The 16,414-nt window shown below is 41.0% G+C and overlaps 1 protein-coding gene and 1 pseudogene across 1 annotated transcript in view; one reads left to right on the plus strand and one right to left on the minus strand.

Moving 5' to 3' along the window:
* brinp2 (BMP/retinoic acid inducible neural specific 2) overlaps nt 1–16,414 on the plus strand; it is a 302,755-nt gene that overhangs the window by 109,279 nt on the left and 177,062 nt on the right. The window contains exon 2 of the mRNA XM_087850672.1: nt 9,442–9,894. Coding sequence (XP_087706798.1) covers nt 9,509–9,894 — 386 coding nt within the window. The 5' untranslated portion in view covers nt 9,442–9,508. The remainder of the gene's footprint in view (nt 1–9,441; nt 9,895–16,414) is intronic.
* On the minus strand, nt 11,326–13,613 carry LOC148098750 (uncharacterized; annotated as a pseudogene).

The raw sequence follows: 16,414 nt of genomic DNA on the forward strand, positions 1-16,414 counted from the left end.
AGAAAACTCTTACTCTATTCATGTTTTCTTATGCAAAATGTAATTAATAATTATACTAATATTACTGTAAACCGTACGATTATTTAGATCTTAACAGACTTTCAGGATATTAGACATACTTATAATAAAACTGTACCTTACTGGGTACTTAAGAATTCCCAATATGAAAATCATTTGGTCCTGCACATCATTCGCGCTGACGTTTCTGTTGTACAGCCAAGTCGCAACGTGTCCGATGGTATTCTTCTTACTATTGTATAGCTTTTTGGTTTTCTGAACAATATTTGCTCTTCTAGTGCAACGTTGTCTCACAGTGACTAAGCTGTGCAGACTGAAGGAAACAGTAAATAGTGCCCTTTTTGCCTTTTGATGCCAAGAACTTCTGAAACAAAAGCTATCCTCTAAAGTCAAAGTCCCTAAACATGATCCCTGTCATCTGCCTTGTGATTTGTGCGTAGTAGGTATTTGTTAAAATAACCACTGTAGTAAATATTCCTGTCAAACATTCTACAGAGAGTGTGTAGCTTGTAAGTATTACCCCAGTTTCATATACAGGCTGTTACATTGAACTAAGTGATATTTGCTTCTGCATTTCCCCATTTTCATAGTAAAAACAACAATACCAACTATTGAATACATTGCACAGACACATTCACAGACATGTTCAATGGTTGATCTGATTTTCTTGTAACAGTAAACAACTGCACAAGCTGAGAAGATTCTCCATTCTGCAGCCTGACTATGAAAATATCGCCAAATTGCTTTTTTTTTTTTTTTTGAACTTTCCAGTACTGCTGATTTAACAGGCAACAAGTACCAACCAGTAACTGGAGAAGTAACTATAGCCTTCCTTCTTTCACATTACTCCAATATATTCAGCTGAGCTAAGATTTTATTCAGATATGCAGTTTAGAAAACCACAAAACACTCGTTATACACAGTAAACACAGTAATCACAGTAAAGGAGCTGCTGTATATTTTTACAGTGGTAGCTGGATGACAGTAAGCTACTGTAAAAAAAAGTTTACGTTAATGTTGCAGTATTGTAATTTGCAGCATTATCTTCTTGTTTGATTTGATTTGATTGAATCTTTATTTTGAACATGTTGAAAAAGTACAACAACATAGAATTAAAAGAGACAAATGAACAAAGCAAAAGAAAAAGAAAACGAGCAACCACAACTACAAATAACTTTCATGTTCAAAAAGGAGCAGGAAGAAGCATGAGCTTATTTAATCCCACCCCTTTTCCACTATCTAATCAATAGACTACAGAAATACCTCCTTGCAATTACATTATATGTCATGTGTATTTTTTTTAATTATTCATTTTTATTTTTATATATATACATATATGTTTCTATCTATCTATACATACGTATATACACATACGCACATATACACATTTTCAATAATCCCAGTAACACCTCAAAGGATACACAACCTACAAATATACCTCTTGTTAACAGTATTATTGCTATATTGTCATTTGTAGCATTATTACTGTGTTCTCATATCTCATATACAGTATTGCTACTTTATTTTTTGTAAGGTATGGTTCATTTTTAAATAGTACGATATTTTAATACTATGTTTATTTTTCAAAGCTTTTTTTAAAAGCCCTGATAGCTTATTAAGGTTTTTTTAAACAAAAACAAAAAAGGGATATTACAATAGTAGACGGCCCTGAGAGGTCGAATGCGGTGCAACCAAAGAAAACACCACATAACAGCAAACACACTGCAAAAGCATACAAAACACAATGAAAGGAGAAAGAAGAAGAAAGAAATAAAACCTCACAAATTAATAAAACGACACAACAGCTGTGGATTGTACTGAGACAAGCTGAAAAGGACACTTACTGTGTTCTTCTCCCCCACAACACCGATGAATCCTCTTCTTTTTTTCAGTGTGTGTCAGTGCAGCATGTTTTTTGTTTTGTGTGCTTTTGAAGTGCTTTTTCTGTTTGCTAGTGTTTCCCAGGTTGCTCTGCATTTGACCTCTCAGGGCCACCGTATAGAAGCAAAACTACAGTTATAAAAAGGACACTTTTGGCACAGAGATGGAATTACACACAAAAACGGGTTTGTTCAGGTGTGCATGCAGTCGCGGCATTGTGACTGTGCTACCTTCAACAACAGTAAGTTTTATTAGGAGTGGAAAGATATTTAATCGTAAGCAGATCAAGCTCGCCTCGGTGCAGGCCCTCACATTCAATTAGCAGCTCTTATATAGGGAGCTTCTCAAACCTCGCCACAGCTGCTACACAATCCAACTCTAAACCAGCTGCTTCCTTTATGCTATATCTGACTTAATCAGTGTCATATTTGTTCGCACTGATGGTCTGTTGATCTGTTCTTGCTGCTGCTGTGTAAAATCTCTGTGGTCCATCAACAGAATGTACCGTAGTTTGTAACAAAAATCTGAATTTCACTGCAGTGGTTGTGACTGAACTGGAAGTATTTTCCCCACCACTCTTTATGCTTAGCTGTAAAATCTGTAGTATTGGGCTGTTCTTTAGTCGGCAGTGGAATTAGTTGCGTTTGTAGCTCTAACTATATCGAAGAATTTTCCTTTTCTTTCCTTTTTTTTTTTCAAACAGCCACTCAGGCTTGACTGACTCGTTTCAAAACAGACTACTGGACCTCTCTCAGGACATAAGAAAACAAGAAATCTGGCACACCGGCTTTACCTCTGGGCCAAACGGTACAAGAAACAGCATAAGCAGACTATCCTATTCATCAAGTTTTCATCCTGCTTTTAGTTGCATAAATACATTCGTTTGACAGATGACTTTGCTAATTGCCTTTTCAAACTGCAGTAATCTCCTGGTGCAGTGGGTGAAAATTAAAAATGCAGTACCCTGAGTATTGTTTTTTCATGTCTAAGCCTGCATTTATCTACGTGAAATTAATTCTCTAATTTGTTTGCGAGATAAACAGGGAATACTTGAGATCCCAATCCACTTAAAGCACCTCCTCCGCTGCTTTACATATCCGTTCTGAAATGCTGATTTGTCCCTAAAGACTCCACCCGGCGGTCCTGCTAGTCATTACCGCCGAAATGAAGAGCAAACCGCGACTCTTTTGAAGGGCACTGTGAAGTCTTTTCGAAGTGTCACCTTAAAGACAGTGTCAAAGCACTCTGCCTTCTCCTGGACTGAATAAATGAAAGCCACATTAGAAAGAGCTGTTTGGTGTTGGATGCTGGGAAATCACACTTGAACTGCAGTGTGGCCTACACTGCTAATGCCCACGATTCTGTACGGAGGCAGGTGATGACATGCTTGTCCAAACACACAAATCATGAAGAAACTGAAAGCAGTCAGGCATGCCACTGTCATGGGACTATCCCCATCAGATGCATTGCTAGCTTTCAGTCCTTCAAAAAGTTACTATAAAATAAGGTCACAGAGTCACGTAGCAGAGATCCATTTCATTTTAGAAGCCCATGTTTCCATTTTCAAGGCTTTTATTTGTACATTAGCTGTGTTATGAAACCAATCGGTGGTTTTACATTTCAAATATCAAGTGCTTGGATGACAGCAATGATGCTTTTTTCAAAATGTTTCATTCAGAAATTATTCAAAGCTTGTGAGCGGTGTCTTTTGGCTTGTAATAAATACTGTCTACAGTTCAGTAAACCTACAGTACGCTGAAAGGAAGATTTCAGCTAAAATCACATTAGCACCATTACAAAAGCTGCTTTTGCAGAGCGCCTAGCTCTCCTGGGTCAGATTCATTGTGTGGCTCTGTATAATTCATAAAGTATATAAACGAATGGCTAAATGCACAGGCGATAGCACGCAAGTGAGAGGCTTTAGCCTTCACTAGCATTTAGACCAATGTTCAACAAGTCAAAAGAAGAAAAAATCAATCTCTTGAAGAAACTGTACAAATACAAAATTGTATTATTTCTTCCTTGCTGCTTACATCTTGTGATCAGTGCAACGGTTTGTTTTACTTTGGGATTAAACACATCTTTACCTGATTTTGACTTGTAGCTGATATCATTCACATTTAACCCTTTAAGACCTACCATAGAACCAAGTCCGCCAGAGCTTATATTATATGTTTACATGCTGTGGAGCCATTTTTGGGAGCATTTCAAGTTGCTATACATCAATACAACCATTATAGCCAAGATTTGAATAATATGTCTGCATTAAGTGCATAGTAATTACATAAATTGCAAAAAAGTGCAATAAAGTACAAAAAAATTGAAAATCGTTTTTGTTTTTTTAACATATATTTCTAGTTAGAGAAATTTAAGAGGCTTATCCCTCAAAACTGTAAATACAAAAAAGTTGCACAAAATAGTTTCCCACCACAGGAAATTTATTTTAAGTGTCTTCATAGTTTTATTTTTGAAATACACCAATTTTTATACACTGCAGGAAAAACGAAAATAAATATTATAGTGCAAATTTGCAAAAAAGCAGCATATGCATCAAAATAAACTATTTCCAGCAGTGCAATATGAGTCCTAAGCATCCCAGAAACCACACAGAAAGTCATAAAGTCAAAGATAACTTTTAAAAACACCAGTATAGGCTCATGAGGCCCTGATGGTAAAAAAAACCCTACATTTCAGCGAAAATGACGTCACTTCCGGTTTCGGGCAGGTCATGGTGGACATGCGATAGTTTGTGCTGACGTCTAGTCCAACGTAGGAAGTGTTATGAACAGCTGATCGGATCGGCAAAGCGTGTTTCTGGAATATTATGTTTTTGTTGCTGCAAGTGCTTTTTATGCAGTTTTTGCAAAGCTATATGTGGAAGGAAACTGTGACCGAGGACAAGCTGATGGCATAAGATGTAAGTACAACTCCTCCGGTTTCATATGCAAAAAAAATGATTGCACTAGCTCACGTGGTTGCAGAGCTACCGGGATTTAAAAATAGTTACGCAAAACAGAGCGTGCCGCTCTGACCGGTTTTAAAGGGTTAATATCTTACATACAGCATCCATGATATTGCACTTGTATAATATGCTGAGGATCCTAAATTTCATATCAAGCTCAGGAAATGTGTTTTTTCTGCTGAATCCAAATGCTCTTAACGACCAGGCTTTCTCCACACCTTTTCTTTCCACCTCACTGCATAAATGTCACACTCCTTTTTGCAGTAACACTGAATCATGGCAGTAAATCGAAATAATATGCAGTCCAATAAGGACTTCCTGGGGATAATCCTTATTCCTGTGGATGCAGAGTTTTTGTGCCCTTGGTGTCATACCAGCAATTTATTTTTGTACCAAAGGCATGCTCAACACTTTCCAGATCAGAAGGTTTTAAAAAGGATTTTAGTGTCGAGATTGTTCTGAGCTCAAAGAAGCTGCTCTAGACAACAATTGTTTTTAAAGTGGTAACATTTCAAATTGTTGATGCGTCTTCTTTTGCTTATCTGGGGCTGGTCACGGGGGGCAGCCTAAGCAGTGAAGCCCAGACCTCCATCTGCCTAGCCACCGGGGTAACACCGGGACCAGCTGAGAGCGTGTCCTGGGTCTGCCCTGGGCCTCCTCCAGGTGGCACATGCCTAGAACACCTCAACCAGGAGGCATTCTTGTCAGATGCCTGCACCACCTCAAATTTGTGTCAAAGATTATTCCAAGGTTCATAAAAAGAGTTTAAAAGCACAGGGTATCGTTTAATCGCTCAACTAACAGTGGGAAGTCAAAAAAATGAAAATGCACTTTTTGACCCTTCATATGGAAAAGTGATTTCCAGGTAAATACAGTTTTAAATCATCCGCATAGAAATGAAAAGATATGGTATAATAATTTGACTTAAACTAAGCATGCACAAAGAAAAAGAGCAGGCTAATTTCTAATGACACTTGGAGCTTTCCTCCAGCTGTGTTCGCCTCTCCTCTCTTTCCTGACAGCCCTAACAGATTCATTAAGCCAGGGATAAGTTTTAAATCTCACTCTGAGTGGTGGAGCCAAATCGAAAGCACAAGTACAGAACACATGAAAAGAAACACGGAGTTCTTGAGCACCCAGATTGTGAGCAGCAGAGGAAAGAGCTGTAGTGTTGTAGTGTATCTGTGGAAGAGCCGAACCTCCTACAGTCGTAGGGACCAAAGGTTGAAAACATACAAGTGAGTTAAAACATTATCCACAATTACAGGATGATCTATGTTATAAAACCACATGACAAAACAAGATGAAGGTTAACAGACTTGAATGAGATTAAACGATTCCCACAGTTGGTTTAGGTGACCATAAGCCTGTTAGTGCTGCAAACACGTGTCCCCCAAAGTGAATCTGCAGTCATACATTCCCACATAGCAGACAGGTCTGGGCCGGATCTGGTGTTGCAGCCCGTTCTCACTCCCGAGGCGTAACATGCCGATGTTTTGTCACGTCCCGCGGCGTTCCTGAGGAACGCGAAAGGAGACCTTCGGCGTTCTTATGGTACGTGGCGGGTTATGGCTGAAATCCAGTGCAATGACGCTCCCGCGGTAATAGACGTTCCAGCCCTGTATTCCAGCCCTAAACCTAACCTTATCCCTAGCCCTAACCATAACCTTTTTCCTGATCTTAACCAGGACTTTAATGATGTTAAATAGCGTGTTTCTAAGCGATTTGACGAAAAAGAGCGAACATGTGTAGATTGAGTCCACATGGTTCTCATATTTCCTCATTTTTCCGAGGTCGTCATTCAGGAACATGGTGGGTAGCCAAAAACGTAATATGTTGACGATTTGTCACCTAGCGTAAAATGTTACGCTTTGGGAGTGAGAACGTGTTGGGTGTCAAGCTGGCACTGCTGGCTGACTTCTGGCATGGTAAGAGGTGTGTCATCCAGATATGGGCCTGGCGTAGATGGCACTGTTTATGTGATGGCATGCCCTATCTGGCCCGATTGTGGATTGGTTTATGTGACCCAGGCTCATAGCTCACAGGTCTACCCTGGAATATGGCATCAAGCTGTCACTGGTGTCATGGAAGGGTGTATGTCAACGAGATGTGTGCCAGGTCTGGCAATGATGGCACTATTTATGTTCCTATTTTTCTGTTTTAGTTAGAAGACCCAAATGCCATGTTGTCATACTATACTGCTGTGGTAGCCAATGTTTCAAATGCAGGTTTGACAGGTTTGTGAGTGTACACTTTATCCAAAACCTAGTGAGGGTTTACTCATGTTTCCCACTGGGTGGCTGTAGCTGAGGCGGTAGAGCAGATCACCTACTGATCCGAAGAGTCGTGGTTCGATCCCTGGCTTCCTCAGTCTGCATGTCGAGAGTATAAATGTAGTTAGGAAGCACTCAGTTTAGAGAAGGTGTGTGAATGTTGTATAGAGCACGTTGATTAAACTGGGAGAACAGATAAAGGGCTGTATAAGAATCAGTCCATTGTCTGAACAGAGCTTTGTCTTGTTCCTTATGCGCTATTATGTTCTTGCACATGTTGTTATTACATGGTTTGATTCAGGTACACATTAGGCTGACATCTGAGGCCAGAGCTGAAACTGTTCTGGGCCAGCAGTGTGTCTGCAACTGGCCTTGTGCTGGCACATGTGTGGGCCACCACTAGGAAACCAGATCTGGTCCACCAAAGGGCCGTTATTGTTTGCGGGTCACGTGTAAACACATTGTGTGTGTGGGTACCAGTTTTGCTATGTGGGTTACTATTACTGAGGACAGAAGGTCTGAAAATTAATGTCCTGAAGTTTGACCATGTGCACTAATGACTGTTAATGATGAAAAGTTTAAACATTGATTTCAAGGAGTTAGGTAAATACATTCTGCAGCAGGCAGGATCATTAGTCACTGTTAACCTCTGACTCTCCTCCACAGCATGCCACTGTCTTGTCTTCCTTCCCTCACCCCAACCGATTGCAGCAGAGGGCTGTCCCTCCCTGAGCCCGGTTCTGCTGGAGGTTTCTTCCTGTTATAAGGGAGTTTATCCTTCTCACTGTTGCCAAAGTGCTTCCTAATTGTTGGAATTTTTTCTTTGTTTTCGCTGTCTTTCTTGTTCTTTAACTTACAATATAAAGCACCTTGAGGCAACTGCTTTGGTGATTTGGTGTTATACAAATAAAATTGAATTGAATTGAAATGAACCCAGTCCTGAAGTTTTATTCTCACACGAAATTTCACATGCCCTTTTCCAGATGTATTTACCAGAAAAGGAAACCGTATGTTTCTGTACCTTTAAGAAGTCGCTAGACTGTTCCTGAGGCCCATTATGGTGTCAAACAGCTCCAAACAATAGAACATTTGTTACTGTGTGCCAGTTGTTCCATTAGGCACTTTTTTCAGCATCCACCAAAGATAGTAAAATCCCAAGAAATACAAAGGATTAAACCAAAAACCAAAAACAAACAAATAAAAATGGAAATATTTTGATATGGAAAAAAAACTGTGCATGACTGTTAACAACCACATTCTTACACCATGCAAGTGGTGAAATAGTAAAGCTATTATAAAAATAAGTTAATAATTTCCACACCAAAGCAAATGTGTTTAGGTTTAGTGATGTATATTTCAAAACTAATTGTGAGATTAATGTGTAGACATTTAAGCACACTCAAATACTTGTGCATCTTTTGTGGGTTGGATAGCTCTCATAGCAAAAAAAGCTAATGGCTAATGGCCGAGGCCTAAAAGAGGGATTGAAATCAGGGATGCATTCTAGCCAGATGTTGAAAAGGTGCAATTTCTCCGTATTAACTCCTTTAAACTCAATTGAAGTAGTCAGAAAGTCCTCTGTTTTTTTGCAACAGGAACTTCTCACACCCATAGTAATGGTGGCAGGCATAACATGCACGTGTTTAAGCATGACCCCTGATCTGTGTGGATGACAGGAAGACAATAAGGCTTTGCAGTCGCTATGGACATTGTTAGTCACACATGCTGCTTTTTAAACTGAACTCCAAGAATGAAAGGTTTTTGGCAATTACTCACCAACCTCTGATCTATTATCACCACCATGTGGACTAAAGGAGTGATGCTGATTTGCTCTAAGGCCGTGAAAACAGATGTTATGCCTTTGTGGTCAACGCGGCTGTAAGAGACAGATATAAGATGTTTATGTGGCCAAGTATATACAGAAGCAAAGGAAACACAATCTGGATTTTGTCCACATTTAAGAAGAATGACAGTTTCAATAAATGCAGTTTCGTGATAATTGAACTTCCCTGTATGATCAACAGCAAACCTCCATTTAGTATTTGATCATGGTTATTCATAATGATTCTGTGTGTCTTTAGACATGCAGAGAATATCTTTCATGTCAACATTCAAAGTAGACATGAAAACACTCTCACTGATTTGATTGATATTAACTTTGTAAACAGCACTTAGAGGGGCATTATGCTGCCTTCATAATCACAATATATGGACAACAATGTCTGTCAATGACAACAAGCTACGAATTAACAGAAATTCAACTACAAAACATGTTTCAGCATGCTGTCATTTCTCCGTTTCATTCAGGCCAGCGGGAGGTGACTGTCAGAAGAAATGCCGGTCCCAGGTGCCCTAGTACATCACCACTGGGACCATGGCGACTCCTTGGCCAATGAGAAGAGAGAGGTGCTCCCATGGCTCCGCCTGCCTTGCTAGATGGTTGGCGTCATCCTTGATGCTCCTATGGTTGCCGTGGATGTTATTATGGCTGCCGTGGCCTACCCAAGCTGAACAGGTGGGCAACGGGGGACATGGCGGAAAGGTGCTGCACGGATCCCTTTCGTCCCCCTCATCTTCGTCATCTTCCTCCTCCTCCACGTCCCCTTCTGGCTCCTCACCATGGGGTTTTAGCACAAGGCAGAGCGGAGGGCAGCTGGACTGGCTGCTGTCAGAGAAGGGCCCTTTCCACAGGTGTCCTGAGTACACCGAGTTCAGAGAGAGGTTCCAGCAGGGATTTTCTACCAGATACAAGATTTACAGGTGAGAGGGATCTGCACTGGGGTTTTTTAGTGAGACCATTTTTCTCTGTCATATCATATAATATCTACAGACTCTCTTTGTCTTTTGTGCAGACAAATAGGTGTGACTTTGTCTTTTTCATTCTTCCTTCCTGCATCTTCATTTTTTTTAAATAATTCCTTTTTTTTATCTGCAAAGATTTTTGTATCTACCAGCTGTTCTTCTTTTACAGCTCTGTTAAATTACTTCAGCTTGCTGTTCAAATGGTCAAACTTCTTTAAAATGCTGTTCTAAAATGTTGCAACATCGCATGCTCTTGGCTGATGTACTTTGCAGGCAATCACTAGCTCTGTTTCTTCCTTGAAGTGCTCTTTAAGTGGACTATTTCAAAAGTGGATTTTATGTTTTGTCATTTTATATTGACACAGAATCTTCTCTGCCCCTTTTTTCTGTCCTTAGCACTTATCCATATGGTTAAAAAAGGGTTTCAGGGATGCTAGTGACAGAGCTCACCAGTCCATCACAGGGCTAACACAGACAGACCCATTCACATTTTCATTCACATCATTTTGAACCAACAATTAGCCCAACACGCCTGTATTTGAACTTGCTTTGCACATGCAATCTGCCGAAATTCTCAAAGAAGAAAGTGAAGAAGGAAGGTTTGTTTTTTTTGGATGTACATTTTTTCTTCAGCTGCCTAAGGGTTAGGTGATTGTGAATTTAAAATCCATGTTACTGTTAGCTAGTGCACATTTATGTGTTCTGATTCTCTTGAGATGACCAGTTGACCAGTGTCTTTAAAGGAAAATGTTTCTGGACAATTTTACCCCAGATGATCATGGAGAGATTTTGTTTTTATATCAACACTCAGCACAAAGTTCATACTAAACAAAAGATTAAATAGCCAAATGCTGACTGAAAGGGCATTAACCAATAAAACATATAATCACAATTCATGAACCACTTCAAAACGTCAAGTAAATGGGTGAAAATCAAACTATATTACTAGACTTTCCAGCATCTCTTTATTTTTCATGAAAGAACAGGATTGTGGCCAATAGAAAGTAAACAGAAAGAAAGAAACTCATACTTTTGAACACAGCTAATTATAGCAGATTAGAGTTCTTGCCTCCAGTTTAGACATTTAATTAGCTAATTAATGTCAAGTGAATGGTTTTGACAAATTTTATGTCTTTATCTTGAGGGAAAGTTATTTTAAAGTAAGCCTTGAATGTTGCTGTGATATATGCAGTCTTTGCAAATTTATCGAAACAAAACATGCTCTTAGCTGAATCTGTTAAACAGTGACTAAACATGGATCAGAGGGAATGGATAATGCATTTTGTCTGCCAGAATAAAGCAAGCGTTTTTTTAAAATACCGTCAATATAATATCTGAAGATATAAACGAGTAACAGTTCATTTTGACAGGTGGACACATTAAATGAAGCTATAAAAATTCCCCTCTCACCCCTGTGGGCGGTAAATCCTTCAAGCTCAGGTCCTCTACCAGAGGCCTGAGAGCTTGAGGGTCCTGTGTACTGTCTTTGCTGTTCCTAGGACTGCTCTCTTCTGCACAGAGATCTCGGATGTTGTTCCTGGGATCTGATAGAGCCACTCACCTAGCTTTGGGGTCACTGCACCAAGTACTGGGACCACTGTTACCTTCACCCTCCACATCTTCTCGAGCTCTTCTCTAAGTATTTTCCAGCTTCTCGCATTCCTTCTTCCTGATGTTGCTGTCATTTGTATCGCTATATCTATCACTGTGGGTGTCTTCCTCTGCTTGTCCACCACTACTATGTCCGTTTGGTTAGCCATCACCATTTTCACCATCTGTATCTGGAAGTCCCACAGGATCTTAGCTCGGAGATTTTCAACCACCCTAGGGAGTGTCTCCCATTTTGACCTCGGGACTTCCAGGCTATACTCGGCACAGATGTTTTTGTATTTTATGCCGGCCACTTGGTTATAGCTTTCCATGTATGCCCTGTCTGCTAGCATCTTGCACCCTGCTGTTATGTGCTGGATTTTCTCAGGGGCATCTTTACACAGCCTGCACCTGGGGTCTTGCCTGGTGTGATAGACTCCAGCTTCTATGGATCTTGTGCTCAGAGCTTGTTCCTGTGCTGCTATGATTAGTGCCTCTGTGCTGTCTTTCAGTCCAGCTTTGTCCAGCCACTGGTAGGATTTCTGGATGTCAGCCACTTCCTCTACAGTGGCTTGCAAAAGTATTCGGCCCCCTTGAAATTTCCCACATTGGTCTTTCACGTGGAATTCCAATAAAATTGATTCATGTTTGTGGCTGTAATGTGACAAAATGTGGGAAAGTTCAAGGGGGCCGAATACTTTTGCAAGCCACTGTATCTGTACATACTGTGCAGGGACCCGTCCTTCCACAATGGTTCTCCCTCTTGCACCTCTGTGGTGCTGACACTCACCAGTCCCCAGCCTCCTTCTTTCCACTTAGCATACAACCTTAGGGTGCTGGACTTGGGGTGAAACCCTCTATGCATGGTCAGGAGCTTCCTCACCTTGATGTCTGTGCCTTCTATCTCTTCTTTTGGCCAGGTTGTTATCCCAGCAGGGTATGTTATTACGGGCAGGGCGGAGGTGTTGATGGCCCAGATCTTGTTCTTACCGTTCAGCTGACTCCTAAGGACTTGCCTGACCCTTGCACCTTTTCTAGTGGCCTCCTTGTGGTTCCCAGTTGCCTGTGGCATTCCCAGGTACTTGCAGCTGTCCTCGATGTCTGCAATGTTGCCTTCTGGCAGTTCGATCCCCTCCCTCTCTTTGTTACCATCTGACTACAGTTCTCCAATCTGAATGACATTCAAATGTCCTTGCTGTATGTCCTGGTGGTGTGGATCAGTGACTTAATGTCTCATTCACTCTTGACATACAGCTTGATGTCATCAATGTAGAGGAGGCTGCTGACGATTGCTGCCATCCGTAGTCGGTATCTGTAGCCAGTCTCTTCAGTGATCTCACTAATGAGGGTGAGGCCTATGCAGAACAGCAGTGAGGACAGAGCATCTCCTTGGTAGATCCCACACTTGATGCTGAGTTATGCTAGGGGCTTGAAGCTGTCCTCTAGTGTTGTCCACCACATCCCCATTGAGTTCCTGATAAAGGCTCTTAGGGTCCTGTTGATCTAGGCATTCCAGGATCCATATGTGGGGCATTGAGTCATAGGCCTTCTTGTGTTCAATCCAGGCAGTGCCCGTTGGTCAGCCTAGTCTTGCAGTCTCGGGTGACTGCTCTGTCCACCAGGAGCTGCTCATGGAGCTGGTGTTTCGCTCTAGTATTCTTGCCAATTCCCTTCTGTGCCCTGCTCATCTATTGACCCATGTGCCTGTGCTCATCTTAGCCGCTATGATGCCTGATAGGAGCTTCCATGTGGTACTGAGGCAGGTTATTGGCTGGTAGTTGGATGGGACTGGTCCCTTCTGGGGATCCTTTAGGATCAGGGTGTGTGTCCTTCTCCCATATGCTCTTCCAACATTGCTCTGTCTTCAGCCTTGGTGGTGCTGTTCTCATATTGTTCCTCTGCTACTGATAGTTGGATGATTCAGTGGAGTACAGCTGGTTTATTCTCCTGCCTTCAAGCTCTCGGGTGTACCTCTTCAAGCGGCTGGCCAAGGCTGTGAGTCTTTGCTTGGCAGTTTCCAAGGCCTCACGTATGGGCAGCTTGCTGTACTTCTTAGGCACCCTTCTCTTTATTGCACCTTTCTGCATTTCTGATAGTTGGCTTCCCTCCGTGCTACCTTGATTTTGGCCTATAGTCTCTTTCTCCGTGGAGGGTACTGCTCCTTGTTCATCTTGTAGCCAAGCGTCTTTGTCATCACTGCTGCCGTGGTGTAGATCAGCTGGTTGATTTCAGTGATGGTCGAAGTAGGGATTGTCTGTAATGCTGCATTCACATCTTCTAGTACACCTTCAGATGTGACTCCATGTTGTCATGGTAATCAGCTACGGAGGGGCCAGGCTTCCATGATTATGTCTAGGGATAGGTATTGATAAGATTTTCACGATTCCATTTTTGATTCTGTTTAACGATTCGATTCTTTATCGATTCACTTATCGATTCTTATTTTTTAAAAAGGAGAACACTAAGGTTGATTAGCTCAGAACTTTGTTTTATATCTTCTCTTTGAACAAGACAGACATTTAGGAGTAACATGGCCTTACAAACCCAACAGTGAGATCTTAAGAGATCCACAGCCTATGGCTCTTCAATGGGGTGTCACAGGGTCACCAGGAAAAAAAATTGTAAATGTAAAATAATAAAATAAATATTCTTCTGTAGCAATAACAAAGTATAACATAAATTATTCTGTAGCAATTACACAAGAATATCCAGTAATGTCCCTGCCTACAATTAAACACATTCACTTACTGAAAATCATCTGCTGTGGCAAACGGCTGCAAGCCTTTGACCACAAACTGAGTCACTGCTCGGTGACATTCGTCTGTCCTGGCCTGAAAGGAGACGCTACCGGTAGACTGCAGCGAGAACTGCCAGCGTCTGAGCCAGACTCTGTCTCTCTCATCATGGTCACCTAAATGCACAGTAATGGCAGGTTTTGTAATAAGGCAGATCGCGCTAACATAATCTGCACTGTTAGTTGATTATTTACCTGCCGCATTAACGGGAGAGGACGTGCAAACGTTACCGCTGCTGCTGGGTTGAGATTCACGAGTCCGGAGCGGAATTAAAAACACGACATTCATTTAAGGTCATCGTGTGTTTTGTGAGCAAAAGCTTTTGCATATTCGTAGTGTTTCCTCCCTTAAATGAAATATCTACTTTGCAAGTATTGCAAGTTGCCCTGTTGTCATCCGTTCTCGTAAAGTATAACCAAACTTTTGAGTGTTGAGTTTAGGCGCCGTGTTTCCTGTCAGGTAAATGATGCTCCGCAACGTGGTGACGTCATTCGGGGCGACTGGAATCGATAAGGGAATCGTTTGTAAAAATGCCAAACAATTCCAAGGAATTGAAACAGTGGGAACCGGTTCTCAACAAGAACCGGGTTTCGATACCCATCCCTAATCCTGTCTTTCAGGTTAGCTGCTCTCACACTCAATATGCCTTTGTGTGTGTATATACTATATTTGGTGAAATAAGTAATCGATCCCTTACAAACCAGTTAGAATTCTGACTGTGTGGTACACAGATTGCAATTAATCAATCAATTACTGTGTGTGTTTTCTAGCCCTACAAACATTAGTGTAAGTGGAAAGATATTATGGCTTTCCTGACAGCTCAGCTAACAAACATGAAGTGGTAAAATTATTGTTTAACATTTAAAATGTACTTCAGAAAGTCAGCCTCAAGAACTGCAGCATCAGAAATATTTCTAAAATAAATAAAACAGCAGAAACATGAGAAGGGAATGGTCTTCCCTCCAATTTAACTGTTTCATGCAAGATTTACTGTCGGAAATAAGCCCAGATAGTCTAAATGAAAAAGCTACGATTGCAGCATGCACATGGACACCGCAATTTTACCAAGGTCAGTGTGTCAGTTTTAAGGACTCATCGATTGTATCTGTAGGATTCAGTCCTTACCCTTCTTATATGTGTTTGTTTTCAGGGTGGTTGTAGGTCAAAAGGTAGAGCAAGTAATCTACTAAAAAGAAGGTTTGAGGTTTGTTTTTTGCCTGCTCCAGTCTGCATTTCCAAAGTGTAACTTGATGTGTGAATGTTAGATTGAAAGTACAGACATAGAAAAAGGTGCGTTGGTAAATGAGGCATGTTGTATAAAGTAGAGTAGACAAGCACTATATAAGAACCAGTCCATTTACCAGATGTCACCTGTGTTTTTTTAATCTGAACTATTACATAAGTATGGTACAGTAATTGTATTGCATATATACATTTTAGCTCTAGCCAAACGTTACACTGCTCGGATCTCCTGCCAGCTTATTTGGTAACAATAGTAGTAAAAACAGAAGCTTAGCAACCTCTTTTAGTCCCATTTGCATAATTTAGGCTTTAAAATTCAGCCTGGTGGGCCACGTTTTTTGTTTGTTTTTTTCAACTCTCATCAGTAACCACTTGGTCTGAAGAGGTGAAGCCTAGAAGCTCTTCTCTGTAACACAAAGAAGCCTCAAAGCCTTTCTCTGGCAGTGTTTCTTTACATCCCTTTATGCTGTGTTCAGTTATGCGTGCAGCTGCATGAAGGTCATAAAGCTGAGCTGCGGGCAAAAGATTACAAAACGACCTTATCAGAATTTAGAGTTTAATATTTGTCTGAAGTATAAAAATGCTCACATTGGACAGACAGCCTCAGAACTGGGTTGATATGATTAGGCCCAGAAGTATTTAAACAATTACACAGTTTTTGTAACTTTGCCTCTGTACAACGCCACAGTGAATTTTAAATCAAAGCGTGACTGAAGCGTAGACTTTCAGCTTTAATTCAAGAGTTTAACAAAAGTACTGCATGAACTGTTTACAGCCATTTTTAATTGGACGTTGGGTGACAAGCAGTTTCCCGGCTAGGCGAGGCCTGTTTTCTCATTATCCTGTTTCAA

The sequence above is a fragment of the Neolamprologus brichardi genome, chromosome 14 (genome assembly GCF_056152115.1).
Source record: "Neolamprologus brichardi isolate AB-2024 chromosome 14, ASM5615211v1, whole genome shotgun sequence".
NCBI classification, from domain to species: Eukaryota; Metazoa; Chordata; class Actinopteri; order Cichliformes; family Cichlidae; genus Neolamprologus; species Neolamprologus brichardi.